The following is a 16,175-nucleotide window of genomic DNA, read 5'->3' as shown; positions in this document are numbered from 1 at the left end:
CATCACTTATCTCTATTAATAAAACACAAACCTGACCGGAGAGGTGAGGAGGATTCTGGGAGGCCACATGACATCTCTCTCAACTCTATTAATAAAACACAGACCTGACCGGAGAGGTGAGGAGGATTCTGGGAGTCTAACATGATATTCCTATTGGTTCCTCAATACAGAGATTTCCTCTTCTGAAGTCAGGTGATCATATGACCATCACAGTGCCTCCATGTGACTCCCTAAACCCTGAGAGACACAACATGCAGAAGATTCTAGAAGTCACCAAGAAGATGATGGAGCTGCTGACAGGAGAGGTGAGTGGTGCCGGGAATTCTGGGACATTCTCCAGTAACAGACAAGGGATGTGTCTGGATGGTGACTGTATCATTGTGTGTGTCAGGTTCCTATAAGGTGTCAGGGTGTCACTGTCTATTTCTCCATGGAGGAGTGGGAGTATTTAGAAGGACACAAGGACCTCTACAAGGACGTCATGATGGACAATCAGCAGACTTTGGGTTTTGTGAAGATTGTAAGGAAGGAATTTCCCCAGAATGAGGTGATATTGAAGCTCACCCTGGAGATCCTCAGCCTGCTGACTGGAGAGGTGAGTGTAATGAAGGGGTTAAATAAAGAAAAAATCCTCTTGTGCTGCCAAACCTAATATGATGAACTAAGAGTGTCTGCAAACACCAAACTGCGTTCCCACAACACTACAAAATAAATGGAGATAAATAGTGCTGCGCTACTCACTAAAGCTAACCATAAAGTAAACACCTGACAGAGCCCCTAACTAAGGTGATAGAAGTGCATACCTAGAGAATCACCAAACACAAGGGAAGGAAAAGATCCAAAAACAATGGATGTCCTGCTAGGCAACACCAAATGTGAGCAAACCAATGAGTGCAGCTTCAACAAATGTGCAAATAGTCTGAGTAATATATATCAAGGCATAAATAACAATATATATAACAAAGCACACAAAATATAAAGATAATAATATTCCATTAAACACCCGGCTGAGCCTTCAACACAGTGACAGTCTGTGAATAAATGTCTGTAAATGCAGGAAAAATCAAGATCTGTAATGCAGAAAAATCTTCAAATCAGCAGATATTCCACATGTGACTTGGAAGAATCCTCCACCAGCGAGCGTGCACGCTCCCCTCCCATTTTCATCTCGGAATATATGTAAAATGTGCTTTAATATCAACCCAAAATCCAACCAGCTCTCCTCTGTAAGTACTTTACTGGCTCCTCCAATTCCTCATCAGAAATCCGTGTTCAAAAAAACCTCAGAGGACATCTCATAGTGTGATACTTCATGTTTAATGTATAAAAACCGGGTAGAGAATACTCAAAATCGGGCCAGCAGACCCATACAAGCATTGGTAATAACATACACAGGAACAGGTGTACCAAGATGGCGGCCACCGTCTGACAGGAAATGATGTCATCACACTTTCTTCCTTACATAATGAATCATGTGACTTCCTCAGGGACATGGATTCCTGATGGGGAATGGGAGGAGGAGCCAGTAAAGTACTTGCAGAGGAGAGCTGGTTGGATTTCAGGTTGATATTAAAGCGCATTTGATCTATATATATGTTTTGGACTTGTTGTTTTATTTTGTTTTTTGTCTGAGTATAGATCTATGTTTGTCCCAAGCATGTTTGATGATATTTGCTGTTGACTGGCTCACTACCTCTGCTGGAAGTTCACTCCAAGCATCAACTACTCTGTCAGTAAAATAATTCTGAGATTAGTTGTGAACTTTCCTCCAGTTAGTTGGAGGTCATGTCCCGTGTTCTTCATTTTGGTTTCATGTTGAAAATCCTGCCCTCCTGAACCTTATTCACCCCCTTTATGTATTTAACAGTTTCAGTCATGTCTCCCCTTTCCCTTCTCTCCTCCAGACTGGACATGTTAAGTTCCTGAAGTCTCTCCTGATATGTTCTATCCCCCCCAGACCTTTCACCATTTTTGTTCCCCGTCTCTGGACTCGTTCTATCTTATCAATATCTTCATGTAAGTGAGGTTTCAGAACTGGACACAGTATTCTACATGAGGTCCAACTAAAGATCTACTGTATATAGAGGAATCAGGACCTCCTTCCTCCCGCCGGTGACCCCTCCAGTGATATAAAGATCTATATAGAGGAATCGGGACCTCCTTCCTCCTGCCGGTGACCCCTCCAGTGATATAAAGATCTATATAGAGGAATCGGGACCTCCTTCCTCCTGCCGGTGACCCCTCTAGTGATATAAAGATCTATATAGAGGAATCAGGACCTCCTTCCTCCTGCCGGTGACCCCTCTAGTGATATAAAGATCTATATAGAGGAATCGGGACCTCCTTCCTCCTGCCGGTGACCCCTCTAGTAATATAAAGATCTATATAGAGGAATCAGGACCTCCTGCCGGTGACCCCTCCAGTGATATAAAGATCTATATAGAGGAATCAGGACCTCCTTCCTCCCGCCGGTGACCCCTCCAGTGATATAAAGATCTATATAGAGGAATCAGGACCTCCTTCCTCCCGCCGGTGACCCCTCTAGTGATGTAAAGATCTATATAGAGGAATCGGGACCTCCTTCCTCCCGCCGGTGACCCCTCTAGTGATATAAAGATCTATATAGAGGAATCGGGACCTCCTTCCTCCTGCCGGTGACCCCTCTAGTGATATAAAGATCTATATAGAGGAATCGGGACCTCCTTCCTCCCGCCGGTGACCCCTCTAGTGATATAAAGATCTATATAGAGGAATCAGGACCTCCTTCCTCCTGCCGGTGACCCCTCTAGTGATATAATGATCTATATAGAGGAATCGGGACCTCCTTCCTCCTGCCGGTGACCCCTCTAGTGATATAAAGATCTATATAGAGGAATCGGGACCTCCTTCCTCCCGCTGGTGACCCCTTTAGTAATATAAAGATCTATATAGGGGAATCGGGACCTCCTTCCTCCCGCCGGTGACCCCTCTAGTAATATAAAGATCTATATAGAGGAATCAGGACCTCCTTCCTCCCGCCGGTGACCCCTCTAGTGATATAAAGATCTATATAGAGGAATCAGGACCTCCTTCCTCCCACCGGTGACCCCTCTAGTGATATAAAGATCCATATAGAGGAATCAGGACCTCCTTCCTCCCACCGGTGACCCCACTAGTAATATAAAGATCTATATAGAGGAATCAGGACCTCCTTCCTCCTTTATGGACCCCTCTAGTTATGCATTCTAGAATTCTATTCGCTTTCCCCACTGTTTGCTCATTTTGCAATCATCTGAAATAAGTACCCAAGTCCTTTTCCTCTGTAATGTTTGCCAACACTGTACCCCCATGTTGTTCACTCCCAAGGGATTATTTTTCCCTAGGTGCATTATGTTACATTTAGAAACATTGAACTGAAATTTCCACTTTTTTGACCAATCTTCTAGCAATGCCAAATCCTGTTCCATGTTACAGACACCTCCAGGGATATCCTCCTTATTACACACCTTTGTGTCATCAGCAAAGAGACATCCCCTTACCCAACAACCCTTTAGTTCTATCCCTTACATATAGATTACATATAGAACAGGTCCCAGTACAGAGCCTTGGGGTACACCACTAGTGACTGCTCTCTGTTCTGAGTGAACCCCATTTACAACCACACTCTGGTATCTATCCTTTAGCCAGCTGCACATCCACTGAACCACCCAAGGGCTAAGTCCTAGCTTGTCCAACTTCTGTATTAGATCATTATGTGGAACTGTATCACATGCCTTGCTGGAATCAAGATATTCTATGTCCACAGCACCACCCTGGTCCAAATCATTGGTAATATAGTAAAAAAAAATCCAATCAGATGCCATGATCTGCCCCCAGTACAGCCATGCTGCTTTGGATCCAGCAAGTTGTGTGTTTCTAGATGATCAATGATCCTTCCTTTCAGGAGTGATTCCATTAACATGACTACCACCGATGTTAGACTCACTGGCCTGTAATTGCCGGCTTCTACCTTGCTGCCCTTCTTGTGGATCGGTACAATATTAGCTGTCCGCCAGTCATGGGGAACTTCTCCTGTTAGAATAGATTGATTAAAAAGATCCATTACTGGTCCAACAACTAGACCTCGAAGTTCTCTGAGATCTCTGGGATGATCCATCAGGGCCCATTGATTTATTAACCTTTAACTGAGCCAATTCCTCTGCCTCTGTCTCCAGAAATCCTAAAAATGATCCATCATTACTGGAACCAATATGATCTCCCAACTTATTATTGTTAGTATAATGTATTTCTGAGAAGACGGAACAAGAGTCATTGTTTAAGTGGTTTGCTACATCCAGGTCTCCCCCAACACAGGTGTTGTGCCCAGATTTCATTTTAGTGATCCCATCGTATTTTTTCTATCACTAATGTACCTAAAAAAGGTTTTATCTCCTTTCTTCATAGATTTAGCAATTTCCTCCTCTTTCTGTGCTTTGGCAGCGCTGATAATGTGTTTGGCCTCCTTTTGTATATTTTTTTATCAGTTTTTTCTTCTGTTTATTCTTACTAACTTGCCTGACATATAATCTAGTTGCCTCCAGGATGGTAGACTCTAACAGTGCCCACTGATTACTTACTCCGGTCCTTTTACTCCAACCTTTTAACTCATTTTTTTAGAAATTCGCCCATTTCACCAAAATTTGTCTTTTTGGAATCTAAATCTTTTGTTTTTGATTTTTCAGTTCTTAATTTAATATCAAACCAAAGACATTGGTGATCACTAGAACCCAAGTTTTCTTCTACCTCAATATTAGACAGTTGATCCCCATTTGTCAGTATTAGGTCTAGAATATGATCACCTTGGGTTGGACTTTTTACTGTTTTAGAGAAGCCCCATTCAGTGCTTCCATGACATCCCTGCTACTGCTTGTAATAACAGTTTGATAATTCCAGTTAATGTCAGGCGTGGTGATGTCACTCTTAATGAAAACCTCCCCCTTCATTGCCATTTGAGTTATCTCATCAATCAAGAAGTCCTCCTAATCTTCAGCCTGTCCTGGGGGTCTGTATATGACACCAATTCAAAGGAAGATCCCTCTCTGGTTGGAAGGCAGACCCAGAGGGTTTCCAGTATTTCATTTGTTGTTTGAATTAATGTTCTCCTTATGCTATTTCTGACATATATGACAACTCCACCTCTCCTCCCCCCTTCTCTGTCTTTCCTGTATAGTGTATAGCCTGGTATAGTTCCCAGTCATCTGAATCCTTGAACCACGTCTCTGTAATTACAACAAGGTCCAAGTGGTCCCTAGACATAAGAGCTGTCAGCTCACAAGGCTTGTTGCCTAAACTCGGAGCATTAGTGCAATGACATGACAAGCACTGCCATCTACTGCTTTATGTTTACCAGCAAAAACTGTAACTGAAGTCACCCCATCAGCCCCGTCCTGAGCAACACCAACCTCACATTTGTTTCAGCCTGCTGGGGACAGAAATGATCCTCAACAATGACATCTCTGCCCCCAATTCTCAGTTTAAATGCATGTCCAAAAACCTCCTAAATTCCATAGTAAGGAGCTGAGCGCCCTTGTGTGAGGGATGCAGACCATCTCTATTGTACAGCTCAATGTCAGACCACCTGATGGCATCATGACTAACAGAACCAAAACCTTCAGCTTTGCACCAATCCTTTCACCAAACATTGGACTCTGCTATACCAAGTACTTCCTCTTGTTGTCCATTATGGACAGGTAAGACCTCTTTGTATCACACAGAACTGTACAGGAGTCATGAAGAAATCTACCGACAATGACACCAGAAGGAGATCTCATCGTATGACCACAAGATCCTCGAGAATCCAGAATCCCACCACCATCCCCCCACCTCCATTCCTGATCCCTACAAGACAGAAGACACAGAAGATTCTAGAAGTCACAGAGAAGATGATGGAGCTGCTGACAGGAGAGGTGAGCGGTGCCGGGAATTCTGGGACATTCTCCAGTAACAGACAAGGGATGTGTCTGGATGGTGACTGTATCATTGTGTGTGTCAGGTTCCTATAAGGTGTCAGGGTGTCACTGTCTATTTCTCCATGGAGGAGTGGGAGTATTTAGAAGGACACAAGGATCTCTACAAGGACGTCATGATGGACAATCAGCCGCCCCTCACATCACCGGGTAAGAGGAGACTTTATTGTAAAGGAGAGAGCAGTACGGAGGATCCACCTAGATCCCCCATCATCTGATAAACACATAGAAACAATGGATTCAGTCAGTGTGTGTGTTTCCTACAGATGGATCCAGTCATGGGAACCCACCAGAGAGATGTCCCCGTCCTCTGTATTCCCGGGATTCCACACAGGAAGGTCACACCATCCCTCACTATTACAAGGTTGGTGGGATGGAGCATCTAGAACATGGACTTGTGGAGGTGATGTGTGGATTTTTTATGTGATCTTATATTTTACAGATGATATTTTCTCTCATTTCCTTGATTTAGAGTGGAGATCCAATCGATATAGAATTTGAGGTGAAAGCAGAAGAAGAAGAGGCGTATGTGAGGGATGATCAGCAGTCTATGGAGGAGGATGGAATAACGGGGACATTTATAGAGGAGGACACTCCTACAGAGATCAGCACAGGTGGGTCATGAACACTAAATCCATTCCTCCACCCATACTGCTCACTGATTGGTCCAGAGTAGGGCGGGGACTGGGTGATATCAGCCTGTAATCCCCTGGTCACTTTCCTGAGCTGTGTTCCCCGTCCTGTATTCCTGGATTTCTCTGGGATAATCTTCCTTCTCTGTGCTGCAGACACAATTTATGTCTCTAGACTGGATTTATGGAGGTTCTGGGGTTCAGCTGGCAGCAAAATGTTGATGTTCACAATAGGTGTTGATTGACCTGGGACATGTGATTTGGGTCTTCTCCCCCTTATCCTGGGGCTAACAGGATCTCTGACAGAACATTTCTCCCAGGGTTCCTTGCTCTGTGGTTTGCTGGCTGTGCCGGGTGGAGGGATATGTCTGTAGTGTCTCAGACCCAAGTCACTGAGTGCAGTCTCAGGAGATGGGAGGCAGCGGTGTGGGACCTACATAGTTACATAGTTAGTCTGGCTGAAAAAAGACATTCCGTCTAGTTGAACCATTAAAAATAAAAGTTATAATCCGACACCCACAGCTGATCCACCAGAAGACAAAAACCCAGCAAAGCGCGATCCAATCTGCTCCTGCAGGGAAAACAATTCCTTCCTGACCCCCCGAGAGGCAATTGGATATTTCCTGGATCAACTTTCCCTATAAATGTTATATCCAGTTATATTCTGTGTATCCAAGAAAGAATCCAGGACTTTCCTACAGCAATCCCCCCCTTATGTATTATACATGGAGATCATATCCCCCCCTTATGTATTATACATGGAGATCATATCCCCCTTATGTATTATACATGGAGATCATATCCCCCCTTATGTATTATACATGGAGATCATATCCCCCCTTATGTATTATACATGGAGATCATATTCCCCCTTATGTATTATACATGGAGATCATATCCCCCTTATGTATTATACATGGAGATCATATCCCCCCTTATGTATTATACATGGAGATCATATCCCCCCTTATGTATTATACATGGTGATCATATCCCCCCTTATGTATTAAACATGGAGATCATATCCCCCCTTATGTATTATACATGGTGATCATATCACCCCTTATGTATTATACATGGAGATCATATCCCCCCTTATGTATTATACATGGAGATCATATCCCCCTTATGTATTATACATGGAGATCATATCCCCCCTTATGTATTATACATGGAGATCATATCCCCCTTATGTATTATACATGGAGATCATATCCCCCCTTATGTATTATACATGGTGATCATATCCCCCCTTATGTATTAAACATGGAGATCATATCCCCCCTTATGTATTATACATGGTGATCATATCACCCCTTATGTATTATACATGGAGATCATATTCCCCCTTATGTATTATACATAGAGATCATATCCCCCCTTATGTATTATACATGGAGATCATATCCCCCCTTATGTATTATACATGGAGATTATATCCCCCTTATGTATTATACATGGAGATCATATCCCCCCTTATGTATTATACATGGAGATCATATCCCCCCTTAATCTCCTCTTCTCAGTAGAGAATACATTCAGTTCCTCTAATCTTTCCTCATAGCTGATCTCCTCCATGCCTCGTATCAGTTTGGTTGCCCTTCTCTGTACTTCCTCCAGTTCCTCAATGTTCTTTGACCCCCCCAAATCCTTTTCCACCATTGACTCCCCCCCAGATCCTTCACCATTGACCCCCCCCCCAGATCCTTCACCATTGACACCCCCAGATCCTTCTCCACCATTGACTCCCCAGTTGTACCCCCCTAGTATGTATGATGCATATTCTTAGCCCCCAAGTGCAGAACCTTACATTTATCACCATTATCCCTCATTGGCCCCATAGTCCCCCAATTACACAGAGCATTGAGGTCGGCTTGTAAGTTGGAGACATCCTGTAAGGACGTTATTCCCCGGCACAGCTTGGTGTCATCTGCAAAGACTGGAATGGGATTTATAATCTCACACCCCATATTGTTTATACATATATTAAAAAGTAAGGGTCCCAACACTGAACCTTGGGGTACCCCACTAATAACACTGAACCTTGGGGTACCCCACTAATAACACTGAACCTTGGGGTACCCCACTAATAACACTGAACCTTGGGGTACCCCACTAATAACACTGAACCCTGGGGTACCCCACTAATAACACTGAACCTTGGGGTACCCCACTAATAACACTGAACCTTGGGGTACCCCACTAATAGCAGTGAACCCTGGGGTACCCCACTAATAACACTGAACCTTGCGGTACCCCACTAATAACACTGAACCTTGGGGTACCCCACTAATAACACTGAACCTTGCGGTACCCCACTAATAACACTGAACCTTGGGGTACCCCACTAATAACACTGAACCTTGGGGTACCCCACTACTACCACTGAACCTTGGGGTACCCCACTAATAACACTGAACGCTGGGGTACCCCACTACTACCACTGAACCTTGGGGTACCCCACTAATAACACTGAACCTTAGGGTACCCCACTAATCACACTGAACCTTGGGGTACCCCACTAATCACACTGAACCTTGGGGTACCCCACTAATTAAACTGAACCTTGGGGTACACCACTAATAACACTGAACCTTGGGGTACACCACTGACACCCCTAGACCAATCAGAGTATGAATCATTAACCACTACTCTCTGAATACGATCTTTTAGCCAGTTTTCTATCCATTTACATTCAGATTTCTCTGTCCAAGTATACCACATCCACCGCCACCCCTCTGTCCAAGTATACCACGTCCACCACCACCCCTCTGTCCAAGTATACCACGTCCACCACCACCCCTCTGTCCAAGTATGCCATGTCCACCGCCACCCCTCTGTCCAAGTATACCACGTCCACCACCACCCCTCTGTCCAAGTATACCACGTCCACCGCCACCCCTCTGTCCAAGTATACCACGTCCACCGCCACCCCTCTGTCCAAGTATACCACATCCCCCGCCACCCCTCTGTCCAAGTATACCACGTCCACTGCCACCCCTCTGTCCAAGGATTTGCTCACCTCCAATCTAAGCTGTTTCATGATGGTTTAATCCCAACTCACCTCTACATGTTGTCTACAGTAAACATTTAGGCTTCCACTGATTACAGAATACTAATACTGAGAGTCCTGACCCTTATACTATATAACTTGTACATTACATACTCCTGACCCCTGCACTATATATTCTGTTGTACATTACATACTCCTGACCCCTGCACTATATACTCTATACTGTACATTACATACTCCTGACCCCTGCACTATATACTCTATATTGTACATTACATACTCCTGACCCCTGCACTATATACTCTGTGTTGTACATTACATACACCTGACCCCTGCACTATATACTCTATGTTGTACATTACATACTCCTGACCCCTGCACTATGTACTCTATGTTGTACATTACATACTCCTGACCCCTGCGCTATATACTCTGTTGTACATTACATACTTCTGACCCCTGCACTATATACTCTATATTGCACATTACATACTCCTGACCCCTGCACTATATACTCTATGTTGTACATTACATACTCCTGACCCCTGCACTATATACTCTATGTTGTACATTCCATACTCCTGACCCCTGCACTATATACTCTATGTTGTACATTACATACTCCTGACCCCTGCACTATATACTCTATGTTGTACATTCCATAGTCCTGACTTCTGCTCTCCCCCTCCCCCCATTGCTATATATACACATAATATGGATTCTCTTTTGTTCCCCCCATTTCCTCCCAGCTGGACATATTATATCGGATGATGTGATTGGAGCACAGACTTTTACATTCTCCAACTTTGGACCCTTAAACAGAAAGTGATAATGAGGGAGGAGTCAATACCCCAATGATGGTGGTCTTCAGGATCAGTCCAGTCTTCATCTTGGTTGTTCTCCCCCCATCTTCACTCTCTGACCTCTGGTGGGGCTCAGCCCCGCTGTTCTTCATGACTAAATCATGGAGTAAATAAGGAAGTGCAGTACTTCTTGTGTTGGGAAGATGGCGATGAGTGATAGAGGGGGTGGGGACCCTCGTCCTATAATCCCCTCATCACTGTCCCTCCTATAAAAGACAGTTCTGGTTGTTTCCTCACTCTCTGACTAAGGTCCATGAATAAAGAAATGACCTGGTAGGAGATCAGAGGAGCCATTTCCTAGTTCCCTTGAGGGTGGAATTGTAAGCTCCTCAGAGACCAAGCTGCCTGATGTGGGCGGAGTCCTGGTTTGTGGGAACCAATCAGCTCCTGTCTAGTAATCCTCTTTGTCTTTGTATTTTAGTCCATGGCCGGGAGATGAGGAAAACCTCTGAGGATTGTCTCACTTTGTCTCCAGACTGGAAAGTAGAAGATGAGGACATCACACAGTATAGTCCAAGAGAAAACCCGGCTCCCTCCAATGTCCATCCGGCACCACCCAGTGTAGATGGACCATCGGATTCCTCGTATCCTGAGGAACCTCAGACTGTGCGGGACCGGGCCGGCCTTCCAACAGGGAAGAGCTTCTCCTGTACTGAGTGCGGGAAGAGGTTAAGTTCTACATACCATCTTAATGTGCATAAAAGATCTCACACAGGGGAGAAGCCGTATTCCTGTCCTGAGTGCGGGAAATGTTTTTCACAGAAGTCCAATCTTTCCACACATCAGAGATTTCACACGGGGGAGAAGCCGTATTCCTGTCCTGAGTGCGGGAAATGTTTTTCACAGAAGTCCAATCTTTCCACACATCAGAAATCTCACACAGGAGAGAAGCTGTATTCCTGTCCTGAGTGTGGGAAATGTTTTTCAGACAAGTATTGTCTTCACACACATCAGACATCTCACATGGGGGAGAAGCCGTATTCCTGTACTAAGTGTGGGAAATGTTTTTCAGTGAAGTCCCGTCTTTTCACACATCAAAGATCTCACACAGGGGAGAAGCTGTATTCCTGTTTTGAGTGTGGGAAATGCTTTTCAGATAAGTATCATCTTTCCAGACATCAGAGATCTCACACAGGGGAGAAGCTGTATTCCTGTCCTGAGTGCAGGAAATGTTTTTCAGATAAGTATCATCTTTCCAGACATCAAAGATCTCACACAGGGGAGATTCCATATCCCTGTCCTGAGTGCAGGAAATGTTTTACACAGAAGTCACATCTTTACATACATCAGAGATCTCACACAGGGGAGAAGCCGTATTCCTGTCCTGAGTGTGGGAAATGTTTTTCAGTCAAGTCCAGTCTTCACACACATCAGAGATCTCACACAGGGGAGAAGCCGTATTCCTGTCCTGAGTGTGGGAAATGTTTTTCAGGCAAGTCCCATCTTCACACACATCAGAGATCTCACACAGGGGAAAAGCCGTATTCCTGTCCTGAGTGTGGGAAATGTTTTTCAGTCAAGTCTCGTCTTCACATACATCAGAGATCTCACACGGGGGAGAAGCCTTATTCCTGTCCTGAGTGTGGGAAATGCTTTTCAGTGAAGTCCAGTCTTCACATACATCAGAGATCTCACACAGGGGAGAAGCCTTATTCCTGTCTAGATTGTGGGAAATGTTTTTCAGACAAGTTCAGTCTTCACACACATCAGAGATCTCACACAGGGGAGAAGCCATATTCCTGTCCTGAGTGCGGGAAATGTTTTTTAACAAAATCCAATTTTTCCAAACATCAGAGATCTCACACAGGGGAGAAGCCATATTCCTTCCCTGAGTGTGGGAAATGTTTTTTAGCTAAGACCAGTCTTTCCATTCATCAGAGATCTCACACGGAGGAGAAGCCACTTTCCTGTCCTGACTGTGGGAAATGTTTTTCACTGAAGTCCAGTCTTTCCAACCATCAGAGATCTCACACGGGGAAGAAGTCTCACACAGGGTAGATGATGTATTCTTGTCCTGAGTGCGGGAAATGTTTTTCATGGAAGTTCAATCTTTACACACATCAGAAATGTCACACACTCAGAGATCTCACACAGAAATTCCTGTTCTGAGTGCGGAAAATGTTTTTCAGTGAAGTCTAGCCTTCACACACATCAGAGATCTCACACGGGGAGAAGCTGTATTCCTGTCCTAAGTGCGGAAAATGTTTTTCATGGAAGTCACATCTTCACACACATCAGAGATCTCACACAGGGGAAAAGCCATATTTCTGTCTGGAGTGCAGGAAATGTTTTTCACAGAATTCCCACCTTTATAGACATTAAAGATCTCACACGGGGGAGAAGCCGTATTCCTGTCCTAAGTGCTGGAAATGTTTTTCATGGAAGTCGCATCTTTCCAAACATCAGAGATCTCACATGGGGAAGCAGCCACTTTCCTGTACTGCGTGAGGGAAATGTTCCTCACTGAAGTCCTGTCTTCCTGTACATCAGGGGTCCCACACAACCCTGGAGGTGTATTAGTGTCTTCAGTGCAGGAAATGTCTTCTAGATGAATGTTGCTGGACATCCCAGATCTCATGTGGGGAAGAAGCACACCCTGATATACACCTCAGATATACACCATGGCTGATCTTCATCATGGAAGAAACAGTCCATAAGGAGATCAGAGGCCCCCAAAGACATGGATGAAGTGCAGTAAATGTCGGGGTGCAGAGTGGTCAGTAGATCCTGGAAATGAAGGACACAACTTCAGCCCTTCTTGGGTGTCGGAGTTGCGTTTCCTGATAATGATATAGCGGGTTACAGAGCTAGAAGCCGGGAGAGCCCAGATCTCGTTATCGGGGAACTTTACACAGACAACAAGAACTTCTGAAGTTGATGTCCTTCATTTCAAGGCTCTACAAAACAGTGGTGACCCCGAAGCGTCTCTCTGTCTTCAGTCCATCCTTCTCCCATCCCCCAACAGGAGGGAAGGAGAACTCCGCCCCAAACTAGGGGGGAACTTTCCTCTCATTATTTCCCTTGGCTTCTGTGTGGGTTTGGGTGGTTGGAGGAGTGCGGCACGAGAGGGAACACAGCTTGTTGTTCTATGTCTACATATGGGGTCTGGGTAGAGGGGATCCACCGGAAAATATTTCTACTCTTTGATTTTGTGCAAATCGTTTCTGTTTTCACTTTGAAGGGCGATATTATGTGTGGTTTGTAAAAGGGATTGGCCCAATAGATACCGCCCCACTTAGAGAATAGATGAACTACTATGACCAGCATTCATTCAGCCATGTCAGCCAGTCATCTATAGATATGAGAATCATGAGAAGATCCCTAGATGGATCTATAGACATGGAGGAGGGTGTGCAGCTTTGTAGAGTTGTCATTCCTACTATAGTCCTTGATGTGGGACTTCTCTTGTCCTCATTACATTGGAGGACAGAAACTCTTCCATTGTGACATTTATTCCCGAGCTCTCCCAGAATCCCTCAGCTTGGAATAATGGCCGCTGTGTCTGCAGAAACGTAGAGAATACTTCCATATACCGCGTCTCTTCATCTTGTTCATCCTTCTCGTTGGCAGAATAATGACATCTCAGCTAGACTGGAGGATGTGGGGACCACCACGGGATTATTTGGTGTTTGTAATCACCCCCCCCCCTTGTTTCTGCACTGAGGGGTCCCGGCTTCCATTCCTTCTCTATACACAGAACTAAATACTTCAGTTGGGGAGAAGTTTGTCCCTTGCGGGACTTGAGATCTGAAAATGACCCTTGTCTATTATTTGATATAATAACTCCCATGGTTCAATCCGGGGAAACGATGAGAATATGATCTTCCTCATAGAAATTCTAACAAATTGCAACATTTTCCATTTTAAGTCAAAATTCATTTAAAATTGTTCCCCATTCACACAGAAGGAATGTACATGCTTTGTCACTGAGCGCACTGCTAGACAAAGGGTTTATCAATAGACCCCTAAATGTCAGGAGATATATTATATTATATCATATTGTATTATATTATATTGTATCATATTGTATTATATTGTATTATATTGTATCGTATTATATCATATTGTATTATATTATAGTATATAAAGACGGGAAGTATGGAGCAGATAAATGAACAGACCTCCTAGCAATGTCATTACCAGGGTGCAGCTAGGGGGAGCTCTAATGTTTAGAGTCGAACACAGGAGAGTGATTCCTTCTAGCTCATATAGACATACAACAATTATAGTGAAATGAGACTTTTGAGACACATTATACATTGTAGCGCCCTCCTAGTACAGCCAGGGGGAGCTACACCCTAATGGTTAGCAGCTCAGGTGTGATAGCCAGAGGGGTCAAATTGTGGTCAGGGCTGAGGGACTCTGTAGGCCAGTCCCTCTGGGATTCCCCTGTTTTGAACCTTTTGGAAGAGGGCCTTGGAGGAAGTGGGCGGATCTGAGGAGCCAGCCAGGCTGCACTCTTCAGGGATTTCAGCCAATCCCCAACAGAAGGCTTGACAAGGGGCTGGGACTCCCTTAATAGTGTAAGATCCTGCTCAGTAGTAGGAGTGGGGAGTGGAGTGTGAGCAGTCAGGTGGAAGATGTGAGGCTGGAGGAAGGAGGCCTAGTGGGATGGGTCCTGCCTGTAAGCCTGGAGTTGGAGAGGAGGAAAGTTTGGAGGCCACTGGCCTCCTGAGAGAGGACCATCTGTATGGCAGGGATGGAGCAGCCCAGCTGATAGGACTGGTAGCAGCAGCCAACCCACAAGTGGTACAGGAGAGGATCTGAGTGAGTACACCTGCACCCCCTGGGCAGATATGAGAAGCACTCTGGTGGTTATCCAGATTAGCCCCCTACTAGTGACTGTTCACCTCAATTAAAGGGACAGGAGCCACATCCCTTCTCTGGAAGAAGTCTCCAGATTGCTGGGTGAAGAGGAGTTCATCTAGGGTCCAGGGTGGGACAACTGGCCAGCTCTCCAACAGAGACAGTGTTTCTAAAGAAGGAGAAGCTTGTGAATAGTTCAGGAAGTTGTCCTCAGATTTCGGTTCCCTTGGGTGTCCTATACCCCCCTTACCCCATCCAAGTTATAATCCCCTCAATAAATACCCAAACCAACACTCAAGGACTGGTTTCTGTCTCCGGATGTAAGCTTGTGTGGAAAATGCTGAATGACTGGCTGTGCAGGACTATAGGGGGACCCAAATTCCTCAGCAATCCCTATGGGGTAGTGCTACAACATAAAACATTTTTTTATTTCATTCATATTCATATAAATATTCTAGAAAAATCCATTCCCATGACATGTAACATGCTGCAGCACTGAACTTCACAGTGCTAAGAACATCTCAATGATATAGTGAGTGATATCCAGAAGAAGTCATTCTCAGTGTCCTGACACATTTCCTGGACATAGTCCACTTCTTCAGGAGACAATATATGCACCAGATGTTCTAGAACAATGATAAAGTGCGTGATATCCAGAAGAAGGCATTCTCAGTGTCCCGACACGTTTCCAGGACATAGTCCACTTCTTCAGGAGACAATATATGCACCAGATGTTCTAGAACAATGATAAAGTGCGTGATATCCAGAAGAAGGCATTCTCAGTGTCCCGACACGTTTCCAGGACATAGTCCACTTCTTCAGGAGACAATATATGCACCAGATGTTCTAGAACAATGATAAAGTGCGTGATATCCAG

The 16,175-nt window shown here is 44.6% G+C and overlaps 1 protein-coding gene across 1 annotated transcript in view; it reads left to right on the top strand.

The window, feature by feature from the left end:
* The first annotated feature begins 250 nt into the window (after positions 1 to 250).
* The window catches only part of LOC149443567 (uncharacterized), a 78,261-nt gene continuing 62,336 nt past the window's right edge, over positions 251 to 16,175 (top strand). The window contains exons 1-5 of the mRNA XM_089655573.1: positions 251 to 595; positions 5,733 to 5,924; positions 6,011 to 6,134; positions 6,821 to 6,852; positions 11,255 to 12,180. Coding sequence (XP_089511699.1) covers positions 431 to 595; positions 5,733 to 5,924; positions 6,011 to 6,134; positions 6,821 to 6,852; positions 11,255 to 12,180 — 1,439 coding nt within the window. The 5' untranslated portion in view covers positions 251 to 430. The remainder of the gene's footprint in view (positions 596 to 5,732; positions 5,925 to 6,010; positions 6,135 to 6,820; positions 6,853 to 11,254; positions 12,181 to 16,175) is intronic.

The sequence above is a fragment of the Staurois parvus genome, unplaced genomic scaffold (genome assembly GCF_062004578.1).
Source record: "Staurois parvus isolate SC_StPar_1 unplaced genomic scaffold, SC_StPar_1.0 ptg000849l, whole genome shotgun sequence".
Lineage (NCBI taxonomy): Eukaryota > Metazoa > Chordata > Amphibia > Anura > Ranidae > Staurois > Staurois parvus.
Note: the sequence above shows the minus strand (reverse complement) of the source record. Positions and strands in the feature narration are given on the sequence as shown.